A 12,454-nucleotide genomic window follows, 5' to 3' on the forward strand; every position below is an offset into this window, starting at 1 on the left:
GGGGGGGGGGAGGAGTTGGGGGTTTTTCGTAATAAGCTGTGTTTATCAGTTGATTTTATTTTATTTTATACACTTTTACTATATCTTGTTTTGTATTCATTGTGTAAAGTAATGATCTACTGTATGTATCGATGTAAATTGGGGGGGGGGGGGGGGTAGGATAGGGGTTGATAGTTGCTTTTGCCTTTTTTTACTTTTCTGTTAATTCTGTTATATTTTATATTGTGAAGGATGCACCTTTGTGCTAAGTGTGCCACCGATCTAAAGGTGTAGTTCCAAATAAATAAATAAATCAACGGTGTCCATATAAAATACATAAAAATAAATCTAAATACACTAATTAATCTGTTATTTATTGATTAAAAGATATTGTTGCTATACTGACATTTTGCATTTTGTTAATACTGCCCTCTATAGTTAAGTTTCACAAGTACACTCTACTACAACAAGGAAGAAAAGAAAATAAGCCAACGTGTTCTTAGTTAATATTTTGTTTATACAGGTACGTACACCAATTGTTCTTCCCCTCCCGTCCCCTTGCCCTCCGTGTGTGACGGAACCAGCTGTATCGTGATTATCGAGGTGAAGTATGGAAGATAAATATCATTTATTCTTGCATTAGCTTTCAAATAGTCGTATAGCGTAGGTCTTTGTAGTACTACTAGTAGTAGGCCTACTACTGACTCAGGCTCAGCCAGCAGAGGTCAGAATACATTACACATGTCTGTGTGTGCTGTGTGCACCTGTATATTTGCATATATAATGTAATATAAAGATATACTTTTATATTTAAGAAATTGACCTTTGTATCGGAATTTAAATAGGTTCACAAACTTGACCCAGAAAGTCCGAAGGAGAGTTTGTCCAGATGTTTTAATGACCATTTAGTTTATAATAGAATCCCTAAAGAAAACACTTAGCTTAATTTTGTGACTTTCCCATCGTTAAAACCAGGAGTGATCGACACTATTTAAGTACAGATTTGACAGTGTCATCCATCACAGAAATACCTTATGACACCGTTAATCACTCCCACTTAAACACCCCTGGATCAACTTAGGACCAATCGTTACCCTCACAGATGATGTAATGACATTATGCAAATGAACTGAGCCAATATACCCCCAGGTTTCAGAAGGGCCCAGACACACCTTACAACCACTTCTCCAGAAGCAGACCTACACACACCACACCTCACCGACAGCATCATTGATTGTCCGTTCCTTATCTATACTTATAGTTGTATATTGTACTGAAGTATTATACTGAATAAATAATATATGTGTTACGACAGTCAAGCGAGTCAGAGTCCTTCATTAGTACCTCAACAACCCAACATTATATTACATAGTGGAAGACCCGAATTTCATAAGGAACGGAGTGAGAAAACAAGAAATAAACACTTAACAAGACACGAAGACGAAGACAAAAATAACCATATTTGTTTGAAAGGAGAGAAATTTACTTTGACTCAAAAGACAAGCTGAAATTATATTTGAATGAGATCGAGACAAGCAGAAATTTGATCAAATTATTACCATTGGATGAAGACAAAAAAGATAATCGAGGAAGACACAAAAGACAAGCTGAAATTATATTTGAATGAAATCGAGACAAGCAGAAATTTTATGAAATTATAACCATTGGATAAAGACAAAGAAGATAATCGAGGAAGACCCAAGAAGAATCAAAACAGAAGCAAGCGGACAAGAACTGTTTCGTTTAGAGACTTTCAACTTCACGCCGTTTTTTTTTCGATCGTTTTTTTTAACATTTACCTTTTTTGAACATTGATGAACACCTATCGCATTTTTTTTAATTCGTTGTTTGAAAATTTGAACATTGATGAGCACCTTTAACATTTCTTTAATTCGTTGTTTGAACATTTAGACATTTTTGAACACTTTTTGCATTCCTTTAATTCATTTTTAATTGGATCCGAAGCATTTGGGGTAAGTCAAAACCATTTTGATTTTGATTTGTAACCTTGATTGAAAAAGTGAGAGTTTACATATATATACACTAAATTGTTTTGATATTTTGATTAATTAATATTATAAAGTATGGTCGACGTTGTTGATAACGAAGTAATTTTAAATGAGCCCGCCAATCCTCACCCCGTGCCCCACCTAAGACAAACCGATTTCCTTCCCAAAAGATATGACGGTTCCATAACCGATCACGACCAATGTAGTGCACATTACTTATCGTTTACCGACTACCTTGAGGCCCACACGTTAGAAAACCCTGTAAACAATGCCCAATTAATTAATGTAATAAGTATTTTTAAACGTAGCCTTCAGGGCCAAGCTAGACTCTGGATTGAGGGAAAGCAGTTCGATTCACTAGAATCCTTAAAAACCCAATTCATCAACAGGTTTAGTAAAAACAAATCAATCTATGCGCACATAAGAGAATACGATTCAATTACATACACCACTGGCGACAACGCCGAAAAGCACTTAACCAAAATCAAACAAGCCGCAGACAGAATTGGATACGCTGACCAGCAGATAAAGAATAAATTTATTTCGACCCTTCCACCAAAATGTAGAGCAGCTGTAGCCATGTCCACCCCAATCGATGCCACTATTGAAAATATTGTAAATAGCACACAAAATTACCTTGACCTTTCCGTAGATGATGCCACACGGGAAGTTTCATTCAATATCAATAAGGAAACAGATAGGCCTAATAGTCTCGAATCGCTCCAACATGAGATAAATTCTCTCAAGTTAGACATGGCCACAACAAAACGATCCCTTAATGATGATACTCGACGCTCACGTTCCCCCACCCGAAATTATATCCCAAGACGAAACCGAAGCCCAAGCCCATACAAACCCCGATTCCAGACCCCACCGACCCCAAGATATAGACAACCTCCCCCAACCTGTTATTACTGCGGGAAACCAGGCCACATAGCAAGGCACTGCCGACAACAAAACCGCTCTTACGGAAACTATCCCCCGCCATACCCATACCAACAGTCAAACAATTACTACCCTAGCCACCAGCAGGATTTTTAAAAAGGGGACTAGATGCCGCCTATAATCTGGCCCCCCATACTAAATACGACAATTTTAAGGCAAAATACTTAGGAAATTCAGATAATATTGATTTGTTACTTAACGACAGAAATTACGTTAAAGGAAATTTACCAGATGGTAGAAATGTTTTAACTTTATTTGACAGTGGTTCAACTAGAACTATAATCTCACAATCGTACGTTAATTCCTCACTTTATTTATCGCGTTTAAAGCCAGTTAAAGTGAACACAACCAAATTTCGATTAGGTAACGGTGACTTCTTATATGCCAACCACTTAGTGCAATTCGAATTAATTATCCAAGGACACAAATTTAAAATTTCAGCATTAATCGTTAAAAATTTGACAGGTATTGACCTGATACTTGGAACCGAAACATTGTCTGAACTCGACGGTACTTTAAATTTTAAGGAAAACACATTTCGCATTAGACCAAAGATTTTTAGCTTTCGTCCAGTACACAAGATTTTTCTTAAACCCGGTGATACTAAAACAGTTAAATTAAAAGGAAGGGTTCCCGCCTTTGTACGCAATTCCGATGTTGTTCTACATGCAACCACCCATATTTCAAAACTTTGTCCATCAGATATGTTAGTAAAATTACACAGAGGAGAAACCAACATTGATATCACTAACAACACAAACAGAAACGTATCTCTAAATACACATCAACCTATCGCGAGCCTTCACTTAACCAACCTTGTAACAGTTACTAACGACCTACCAATAGATAGAATAAAGTTGACCAATGACAACGCAAACAAGTACCCACATTTAGAACGTACAGACCCATTGCTATCTTTAACCGAGGAAGAAATAATTAGAAACCAAGTTGATTTAACAGACAGCGTTTTAACACATAGAGAAAAAGAAGATTTGTATAAAACCTTACAACAAAACCGAAACGCATTTTCACTATACGGTGAACTATCTAGCTGCCCAAACTTCAAAGCTGACATACACCTCTCTAACGATGAACCATTTTTTATTCGCCCATACTTCGCGACAGACAAAGACAAACATGTTATTGAGGCCGAATTGAACAAATTAGTCAAACTAGGAATCTTAGCAGTAGGACACCAATCGTATACTTCCCCTGTCCTTCTTGTTTCAAAGAAAAATTCAAAAGATAAAAGAGTTGTCACAGACTTTCGCTATCTAAATTCCAGGATAAAACGTATTAATCACCCATTCCCATTATTAGCCGAAACTCTGAAAACAATAGGTAACGCTAATGCACAGATTCTTAGCGTAATTGATTTGAAATCAGCGTTCCACTGTGTACCATTAGCCGAACATGCCCAACAATATACAGGTATAGCTTCATATCATGGTGGAAAACATTATTATTATAAGAGATTAGCACAAGGATTAAACGTTTCACCAGGTATATTTCAAGCAAAGATTGACGAAATTTTAAATGAAATCCCAAATTCTAGAGAATTCTGTATCGCCCATCATGATGATATTATTTTATTTAGCCAAGACAAATTTTCTCATAAGCAGCACCTCGTTTCCGTTTTACAAACCCTACAATTAAATGGTTTTAGAATTTGTCCAAAGAAATGTAAGTTATTCAAGAATAAAGTGCAATATATGGGACACACCATCCTGATTAATTCTTCAGGACACGCATGTATCACACCATTAGGCGACAGGTGTGCAGCTATCCGAAATTTGCCAGTCCCACGAACCCATAAAGAAACTAAACGATTTATTGGTGCAGTAAATTATGTATCCCATTTTTTCCCTCAAATACAATCAATTTTACGTCCGTTACACACACTCGCAAGCAAACGCCGAAAATTTTGTTGGTCTACTGAACACCAGAAAGCATTTGACGAAATTAAACAATTAATGGTTAAACCACCAACTCTTCAAATGCCTAGAAAAGAAGGTAGATTTACGCTATATAGCGACACTTCAAGAACCGCAACAGGTTCATATTTAACACAAACAGTAAACGGTAAAGAACACATAATAGGTTATTATTCCAAAATCTTACCACAAGCCTGTCAACGATATAGCGTCACAGAACTAGAGTTATTTGGACTTTACATTAACGTTTCAGCATTTCGACACTTACTAAAGGGTTGCGAATTTGATGCATTCGTAGACCACTCAGCAATTGTACAAATTTGGAATTCAAAAGATCAGCCATGTACACCCCGTTTACAGAAACTAATATTACGATTGTCCGGATACATTTTCCAAATTGGTTATAAGAAAGGAACTGAATTAGTTTTAGCAGATTTTCTCTCCCGAGCCCCTCGTGATGACGATTCCGAAATTGATCAAGTTGTACCCATTGCATTTAATATTACAGAGACTGAATCCTTTAACCCGATTACAAACACATCTACTAGCAGACCAGTAACAAGGTCATACGCCAAGAAAATGGGAATAAATATACCTGACCTACATAAACCCAAACCCAAACAAACGCCCGTCATTAATCAAAACCCAGTGACAACAAACACGCGACCTACACCTCAACCTACCGCTACACCACAAATAATCACGAGACAACAAACAAACGCACATCGATCACCCGTTTATTTTTCCAAGATAAAGGTGGAGAATTTGTATTGCAATTAGCTGTTCCTGAAAACTTAGCAGAGACTGTTATTTCTCAGTATCACGACAATTTGTTAAGTAGCCACCAAGGTACGATGCGTACTTACCTTACTATTAGGAAATTATTTTACATGCCTCTTATGTTCGAGAAAGTCAACAATTATACCCAAGCGTGTCTTAGATGTCAACAATTTCGTCCCAAAACCGATAAATTACGTCCTTTACACGATCGAGTACCAACAACTTACCGTCCCTTTCATACACTCAGTCTAGATTTTAAGAGTATGCCAACTTCACCTTCAGGTTTTAAACATATTATGGTAGTATGTGATGAGATAACTAGATTTTTGATTTGTGTACCTTTGAAATCCATTGATGCCGAAACAATTTGTGAAGCACTAATTCAAAAGGTCATCAGTATTTTCGGACCCCCATCTCGTCTTATTTCAGATGCAGCAACCTCCCTTACAGGAAAATTATTAACACTATTATGTAACACCCTTAATATTGATAGGAAAATCATCAGCGTCCACAATCACGGTAGTTTACAAGTTGAACGTCATATCCGCACCGTATCGGACCTGTTAAAGGTCAACCTTAACCAATTCGGAACAGATTGGGTTAGATTTGTATCAACAACATGTTATGCTTATAACTCGTTTTCATCCCCACATCTAGGAAACCACTCCCCTTACGAATTAGTTTTTGGCCGCCAACCTCCAAGTTTGACCTCATTAGCATTTAACCCTATTTCAGGATTGTCTCATTCCTATGAAGAATACTTTGAACACCTCAAGAAGAAATTTCAAAACATTTCACAGACAATGCTACAATTACAGCGAACACAACAAAACGTCCAAAACTCAAAGATTTCCCAACGCTTAGAAAAAAGTCCAATTTACTCAGTAGGACAACTCGTATATTTATACAAGCCAACATCATCATCACTAACAGCAAATTCAAAGAAAATCGCCGCAGAATGGGTCGGACCATTAGTAATTCATGAAGTACTAGACAGAACACACTACATCCTAGCGACGATTAAAGGAGAAATACTTCGCGACGTATTCAATTATAACAGACTGAAACCTTGTTTTATGAGAACACCCAAAGAACGCAAAAATTTTACACATCTACAAAAACTTAAACAATTGTTGAATGAACCAACTGATGATAATAACGATAAAATCCAAAACACCATTAATGTAGTAAATGACGAAACCAATGTTGAATTTGTAGACGAACATGATAGGACACCCACCCAATTGCAATCAGATACCCTTACACATCCAACTAAGATAGAACCCCTTAACTTGCAACCTTACATTGACTGTGTAGAGAATAACATGGGATTAGCAGCTCCATTCCAAATGAAAGAAGAGCAAATAAAGGAACAAACTAATCTAATTATGACAGCACCTAATGATTCAAATATGACATTAAACCGAGGTAGATTTAAAGCAGGACATTTCCAAGTTTTAGTTTCGTATTCTAAACCGACTTCAGTCAAACGCAACACTGATAAAACAAAACACGAATCTAATGATCGCAAATTTTGGTGGAATATTGACAGATATAACGATACAGATAAATTAATTAAAGAGATCATTAATGATAAACAGATACCGATAAGTGGATCGCCAAAACGATTCATAAAACGTTTGTATAATGCAACAAATTACTGATTTAAATTTTTTTTGCAAGATTATTTTTAAATTACGACATTTGCTAAATGATAGCATAGTCTACGTATTTGATGAGATTTGTTTAGTAATGATGTGATTTCAGTTAAAAGAGAATTGAATTTATGTTTAAGTATTGATTTTGTAACGAGTTTTTTTTTGATGAAGATTAATTTTGAATTTTTGAATGATCGATATATTGAGATATTGAAAAGAACGACAATCATTTTGTAACAAATATTTTGTTGAACCTTTGAGTCGTTAATCTCAAGCATTAATTAATTGATATACAATAACAGGAGATTTTCTTAGTACTTTTAATTGTAATTTTGTTGACATTGAGTACAAAAGTCGAATTTGTCGATTGATTGAAATCGTAATTACCTGTAAATATAAATGCTTAAATCGATAAAGTTGTGACGATAATGATATATTGTGGATAAGTTTGTGTCAACGGGACACACACATTTGTTTCTTTTAAAGTTTTAAGTGATTAAGTTTGATATTTGATTTTAGGCTAATCAGCCACAGTTTCTTGAATTTTATGTTTCGATTTGATTGATTTATATTTGAAGGCCATTAGAACGCGATAAGTTGTCGCGCTATTTGATATATATTCATTGTACATATTCTTTAAGTTCTTTAAATTTGACCAATTGACGTTTGATTAACGCTCGAGGGAGGAGTAGAGCCAATTACGAGCTATATATATAAACAACCGGATGGGCAGACTATAAATAAGTCACACGAGCGTATCAAATATACAGTATTTACTGTCGAATTATAAGTTAATTTACTTTTGTGAGATTGTTATAATAGTTGAACTTAAAATTTTATTGTTTGAGTTTTATATTGTTTATTTAGTTTAATATTGTTTATTTTAAATACATTTTAATTTTATTTATCGTAATTTTAGTCAATTCCAAATTTCCCCCTAAAATGGAATCCGAAAAGCTTGACGTTACACAGTTATGCTTAAAACACAAAATTCAAATGACGCCCCTGTCCACAGAATGTGCCCTTATAAAGAAGATAATCCTTTACCAAAGCGAACAAAACGTAACCCTCCATATTACCAAAATGATGCCATTTACTTTAGATTCCTTGAAAAGAGTTTTATTATTCCTTTGCGACATCCGTCCAGCAGACCAACTGACAAACCTCAAATTAAATACCCTTTTACACATTGGCAGTTATTTATGTTGTTTCGACAAAATGTCCTCCCCCATTATAGATTACATTTGGAAGCATAAGAGTGAACCAGCCCTACTTGACTTTTCCACAATCGACCTTTCCATTAATCTAGACGGCATCGCCACTTGTATACCAAACACACATGAATTTCACAGACAACATATTTATTCTATGACCCTCCTGCTCTTAGCAATTACAAAAGACATCAAAGCCCCACAATGCACAGCATTTTTTTCAAGAGTCCGACAACAAACAGGCATCATACCCCAAGACGAATTAAAACCTAGCGAACACTCACCATTTGGATATGTTGTAACTAAATATAAGAAAAAACTATATTCGCACATTCGTAACATGCAGTACCTGGAAAATAAATACCAAGATACCCCCTGCCAAATTTGTCAATGTAACCCCGAAATTAAAAACTTTCATACTGACTGTACAATCAACAAATGCTGCGGAACATTTTTTCACAAAAATTGCCAACAAATATCCCTCAACAAGAAATACCAATGCTTGAATTGCGGTATGGTATATTTGAATGAGATCCCTTACACAACTACCTACATGTTGGACATACCGTGGAGTGCATTCCGTTATTATCGATTATTATATGATTGATTTCAATTTATCCTTTATAAATTTTTTTTTCTATTTCAAATAATTAACGGGAGTCGACTTCTTGACCGATGTTTTTTAGAGAAACCCAACCGTTGTGATGTTTATATTTCGGTAATCCGAGTGTAGCATGCCTCCAAAGCAACGGACCCACAATTATGTCGATCTTGAAGAACACTTTTGTTTTTTTTATATACATTTTTTGTTTTAAATTTTATATAAATTCCGGAATTTTTATACCAAATTCAATTTTAATTTCATTTTTTAAAGAGAGAGAAGAGAGAGAGTGAAAGTGATAAGGTTACACTTCAGAGTCAATGGTTTTGGCTAACTCAATTTTTGCTTATATGTATAATAATGTTTTTTTCTTTTATATAACTTTAATTTTGCATGCCACTATTATAACCATTTTTATATGTTAAATAGATTAGAAAAAAAAAAAGGGAAACAGAGGGATGTAATATAAAGATATACTTTTATATTTAAGAAATTGACCTTTGTATCGGAATTTAAATAGGTTCACAAACTTGACCCAGAAAGTCCGAAGGAGAGTTTGTCCAGATGTTTTAATGACCATTTAGTTTATAATAGAATCCCTAAAGAAAACACTTAGCTTAATTTTGTGACTTTCCCATCGTTAAAACCAGGAGTGATCGACACTATTTAAGTACAGATTTGACAGTGTCATCCATCACAGAAATACCTTATGACACCGTTAATCACTCCCACTTAAACACCCCTGGATCAACTTAGGACCAATCGTTACCCTCACAGATGATGTAATGACATTATGCAAATGAACTGAGCCAATATACCCCCAGGTTTCAGAAGGGCCCAGACACACCTTACAACCACTTCTCCAGAAGCAGACCTACACACACCACACCTCACCGACAGCATCATTGATTGTCCGTTCCTTATCTATACTTATAGTTGTATATTGTACTGAAGTATTATACTGAATAAATAATATATGTGTTACGACAGTCAAGCGAGTCAGAGTCCTTCATTAGTACCTCAACAACCCAACATTATATTACAATAATACCATATGTTAATGTTATGCATGTAGGCCCTCCCCCTATCATCATCAATACAGTAGATAGAACCAGTTGTGCATTTAATATTCAGCAAGCCAGTAGTAGGCTTACTGTAATGTATATCCTAATCTTGTATTAATGAAACCGCCAGTCATTTTGGAATGCCTAAATAAATTTAGAATTATTCATTATTGTGTGCTAATCTTATCATAATTTCATGATTTTTTTACGAATTTGAGTACCGTCTTTACCATATGTATAATAGCCTCATACCCACCCATCCATAGGTTGATTAAAGACCTTTCCCTGAATTGTGCAAATTGTAGTTCAAAAGATAGGATACTAATTTCAATTCGGCACTTAAAATTCCCAGGCCCTCCCCCCAATCCCTCACCTATTTCATAATCTTGGTTCCGCTTATGAAACTGATAGTAGATGCGAATAGTTGATGATTTTTGTTTTGATTCCCAAGTATTTTATTTCCATATTCACAGGGTCGTCATTTTGTTTTGATTCCCAAGTATTTATTTCCATATTCACAGGGTCGTCATTCATTGGATTGGACAATTCATCCTCCTAAAAAGTAATCCACCTTCAGGATCATGGTACATCAAGTCAAATGCGTTTTTTTGTATTTGCTTTCAGTTTTGTTTACCACTACCATGGCGACTCAATCCACCTCAAGCTTTGAGAATCTCTCTGATTTAGCAAATTCCAGCAACGAATTCTCGTTGGATTTGTATAAAACGATTTTACCTACCGCCAAAGGTAAAAATATCTTCTTCTCGCCAGTAAGCATCACAACTGCGCTATCAATGACGTACATGGGTGCACGCGGAGAAACAGCCAATCAAATGCGAGACGTTTTGCATTATAACGACATCGATGAGAACAAATTACACCAGTCTTTTTATGAATTGAATGGCCTGCTGTATGGAAGTGAGGAAGCTTATACCTTGAAGTCTGCAAACCGTTTGTTCACCCATCAAGGCTTCAGTATTCTTGAAGAATATCGCCAGCAAACAAAAGCTCATTATCTGTCCAAGTTGGAAACGCATAATTTCGTCGAAGATGGGGCAGGGGCTGTAAACGCCATCAATTCATGGGTTGAAGGTGAAACCAATGGGAAAATTAAAGATTTGTTGAAGGAAATAGATCCATTAACAAGGTTAATTCTAGTGAATGCTGTTTATTTCAAGGGGAATTGGTTAAATCAATTTGATATGGAAAATACACACAAAGGGGTTTTCCACGTTTCATCAAATGAGAAAGTTAACTGTGATTTAATGTTCCAAAAGCGGCACTTTAATATCACATATGATTCTGGTAATAAATGCTTGGTTCTCGATTTACCATATAAAGGCAATGATCTAAGCATGCTCATTGTGTTGCCTGATGATACCGATGGCTTAGCGCTTTTGGAAAGGAAATTATCGGCTTCTCTTCTGCAATCGTGGACGTCTACATTGCGCCACGACAAAGTTGAACTATATCTTCCAAAATTCAGTCTTACAGAGGAATTTCAACTAAATGATGTACTGATTAAGATGGGGATGGGTCATTTATTTGACGAAGTCAAGGCTGATTTGTCTGGTATCTCGACAGCAGATCAGTTACACGTGTCAGAAGTTTTGCATAAAGCGTTTGTTGACGTTAACGAGGAGGGTAGCGAAGCAGCAGCGGCCACATCTGTAAGATTGAGTACACGCTCTATTGAACGCAACACCCAGTTCAGGGCTGATCATCCATTCTTGTTTATCATACGTGATCGGCGTACCGAGATGGCGCTGTTTATGGGAAGAATGGCTAAACCTCAAAATACAAGCGACCATGATGAGCTGTAGATCTATGAATGCTTTAAATATATCTAAAATAAATATTAATACTTTGTTTCTTTTTTTTTAAAGAAAGTTGCTTAACACTAATTTTTTAGTCTAAAATCAATTAGAGTTAAATTATTTAATTGCCTGTATAGTATATATCTTATTTTATTAGAAGAGAAAATACTGTAGTCATACATTCCAGTTTATACAGATTGCTTCTTTAAGATTCTTTAATTTTTATAATAATATTAGAACAAAATATTGTATGTTAATAGTTGACTGATTTTGCATTCAAGTTAATGTATGAAATAAATACAATATTAATATAAATATTTGTAAATTATTTATAAATTTTGATGATTTATAGGATAAAATATTGTGCTACTAACATGATTATTTTTATGGACAATGCTACTACATTATGGAAAATATATAAATACAGTACTGTATAAAAATGATTGCTTGTTTTTA

General features: G+C 35.3%; 1 protein-coding gene across 3 annotated transcripts; it reads left to right on the forward strand.

Moving 5' to 3' along the window:
* Nucleotides 1–45: 45 nt before the first annotated feature.
* On the forward strand, nt 46–12,437 carry LOC140048584 (leukocyte elastase inhibitor-like). Of its 3 annotated transcripts, none has more exons than XM_072093333.1 (2): nt 46–582; nt 10,703–12,437. In XM_072093333.1, exon 2 carries the CDS (start codon nt 10,763–10,765, stop codon nt 12,002–12,004), a length of 1,242 nt encoding a protein of 413 aa, XP_071949434.1. In that variant the 5' UTR covers nt 46–582; nt 10,703–10,762; the 3' UTR covers nt 12,005–12,437. The 3 variants fall into 3 exon arrangements, with proteins under 3 accessions (XP_071949434.1, XP_071949433.1, XP_071949435.1); XM_072093332.1 differs by having other exon boundaries at nt 46–502; nt 10,703–12,436; XM_072093334.1 differs by lacking the exon at nt 46–582 and adding an exon at nt 589–703.
* Nucleotides 12,438–12,454: the final 17 nt, after the last annotated feature.

Source organism: Antedon mediterranea, chromosome 5 (genome assembly GCF_964355755.1).
Source record: "Antedon mediterranea chromosome 5, ecAntMedi1.1, whole genome shotgun sequence".
NCBI lineage: Eukaryota > Metazoa > Echinodermata > Crinoidea > Comatulida > Antedonidae > Antedon > Antedon mediterranea.

Coding starts and splice junctions, on each gene's coding strand:
- LOC140048584 (XM_072093333.1), top strand. CDS start 10,763: ATGGTACATCAAGTCAAATGCGTTTTTTTGTATTTGCTTTCAGTTTTG.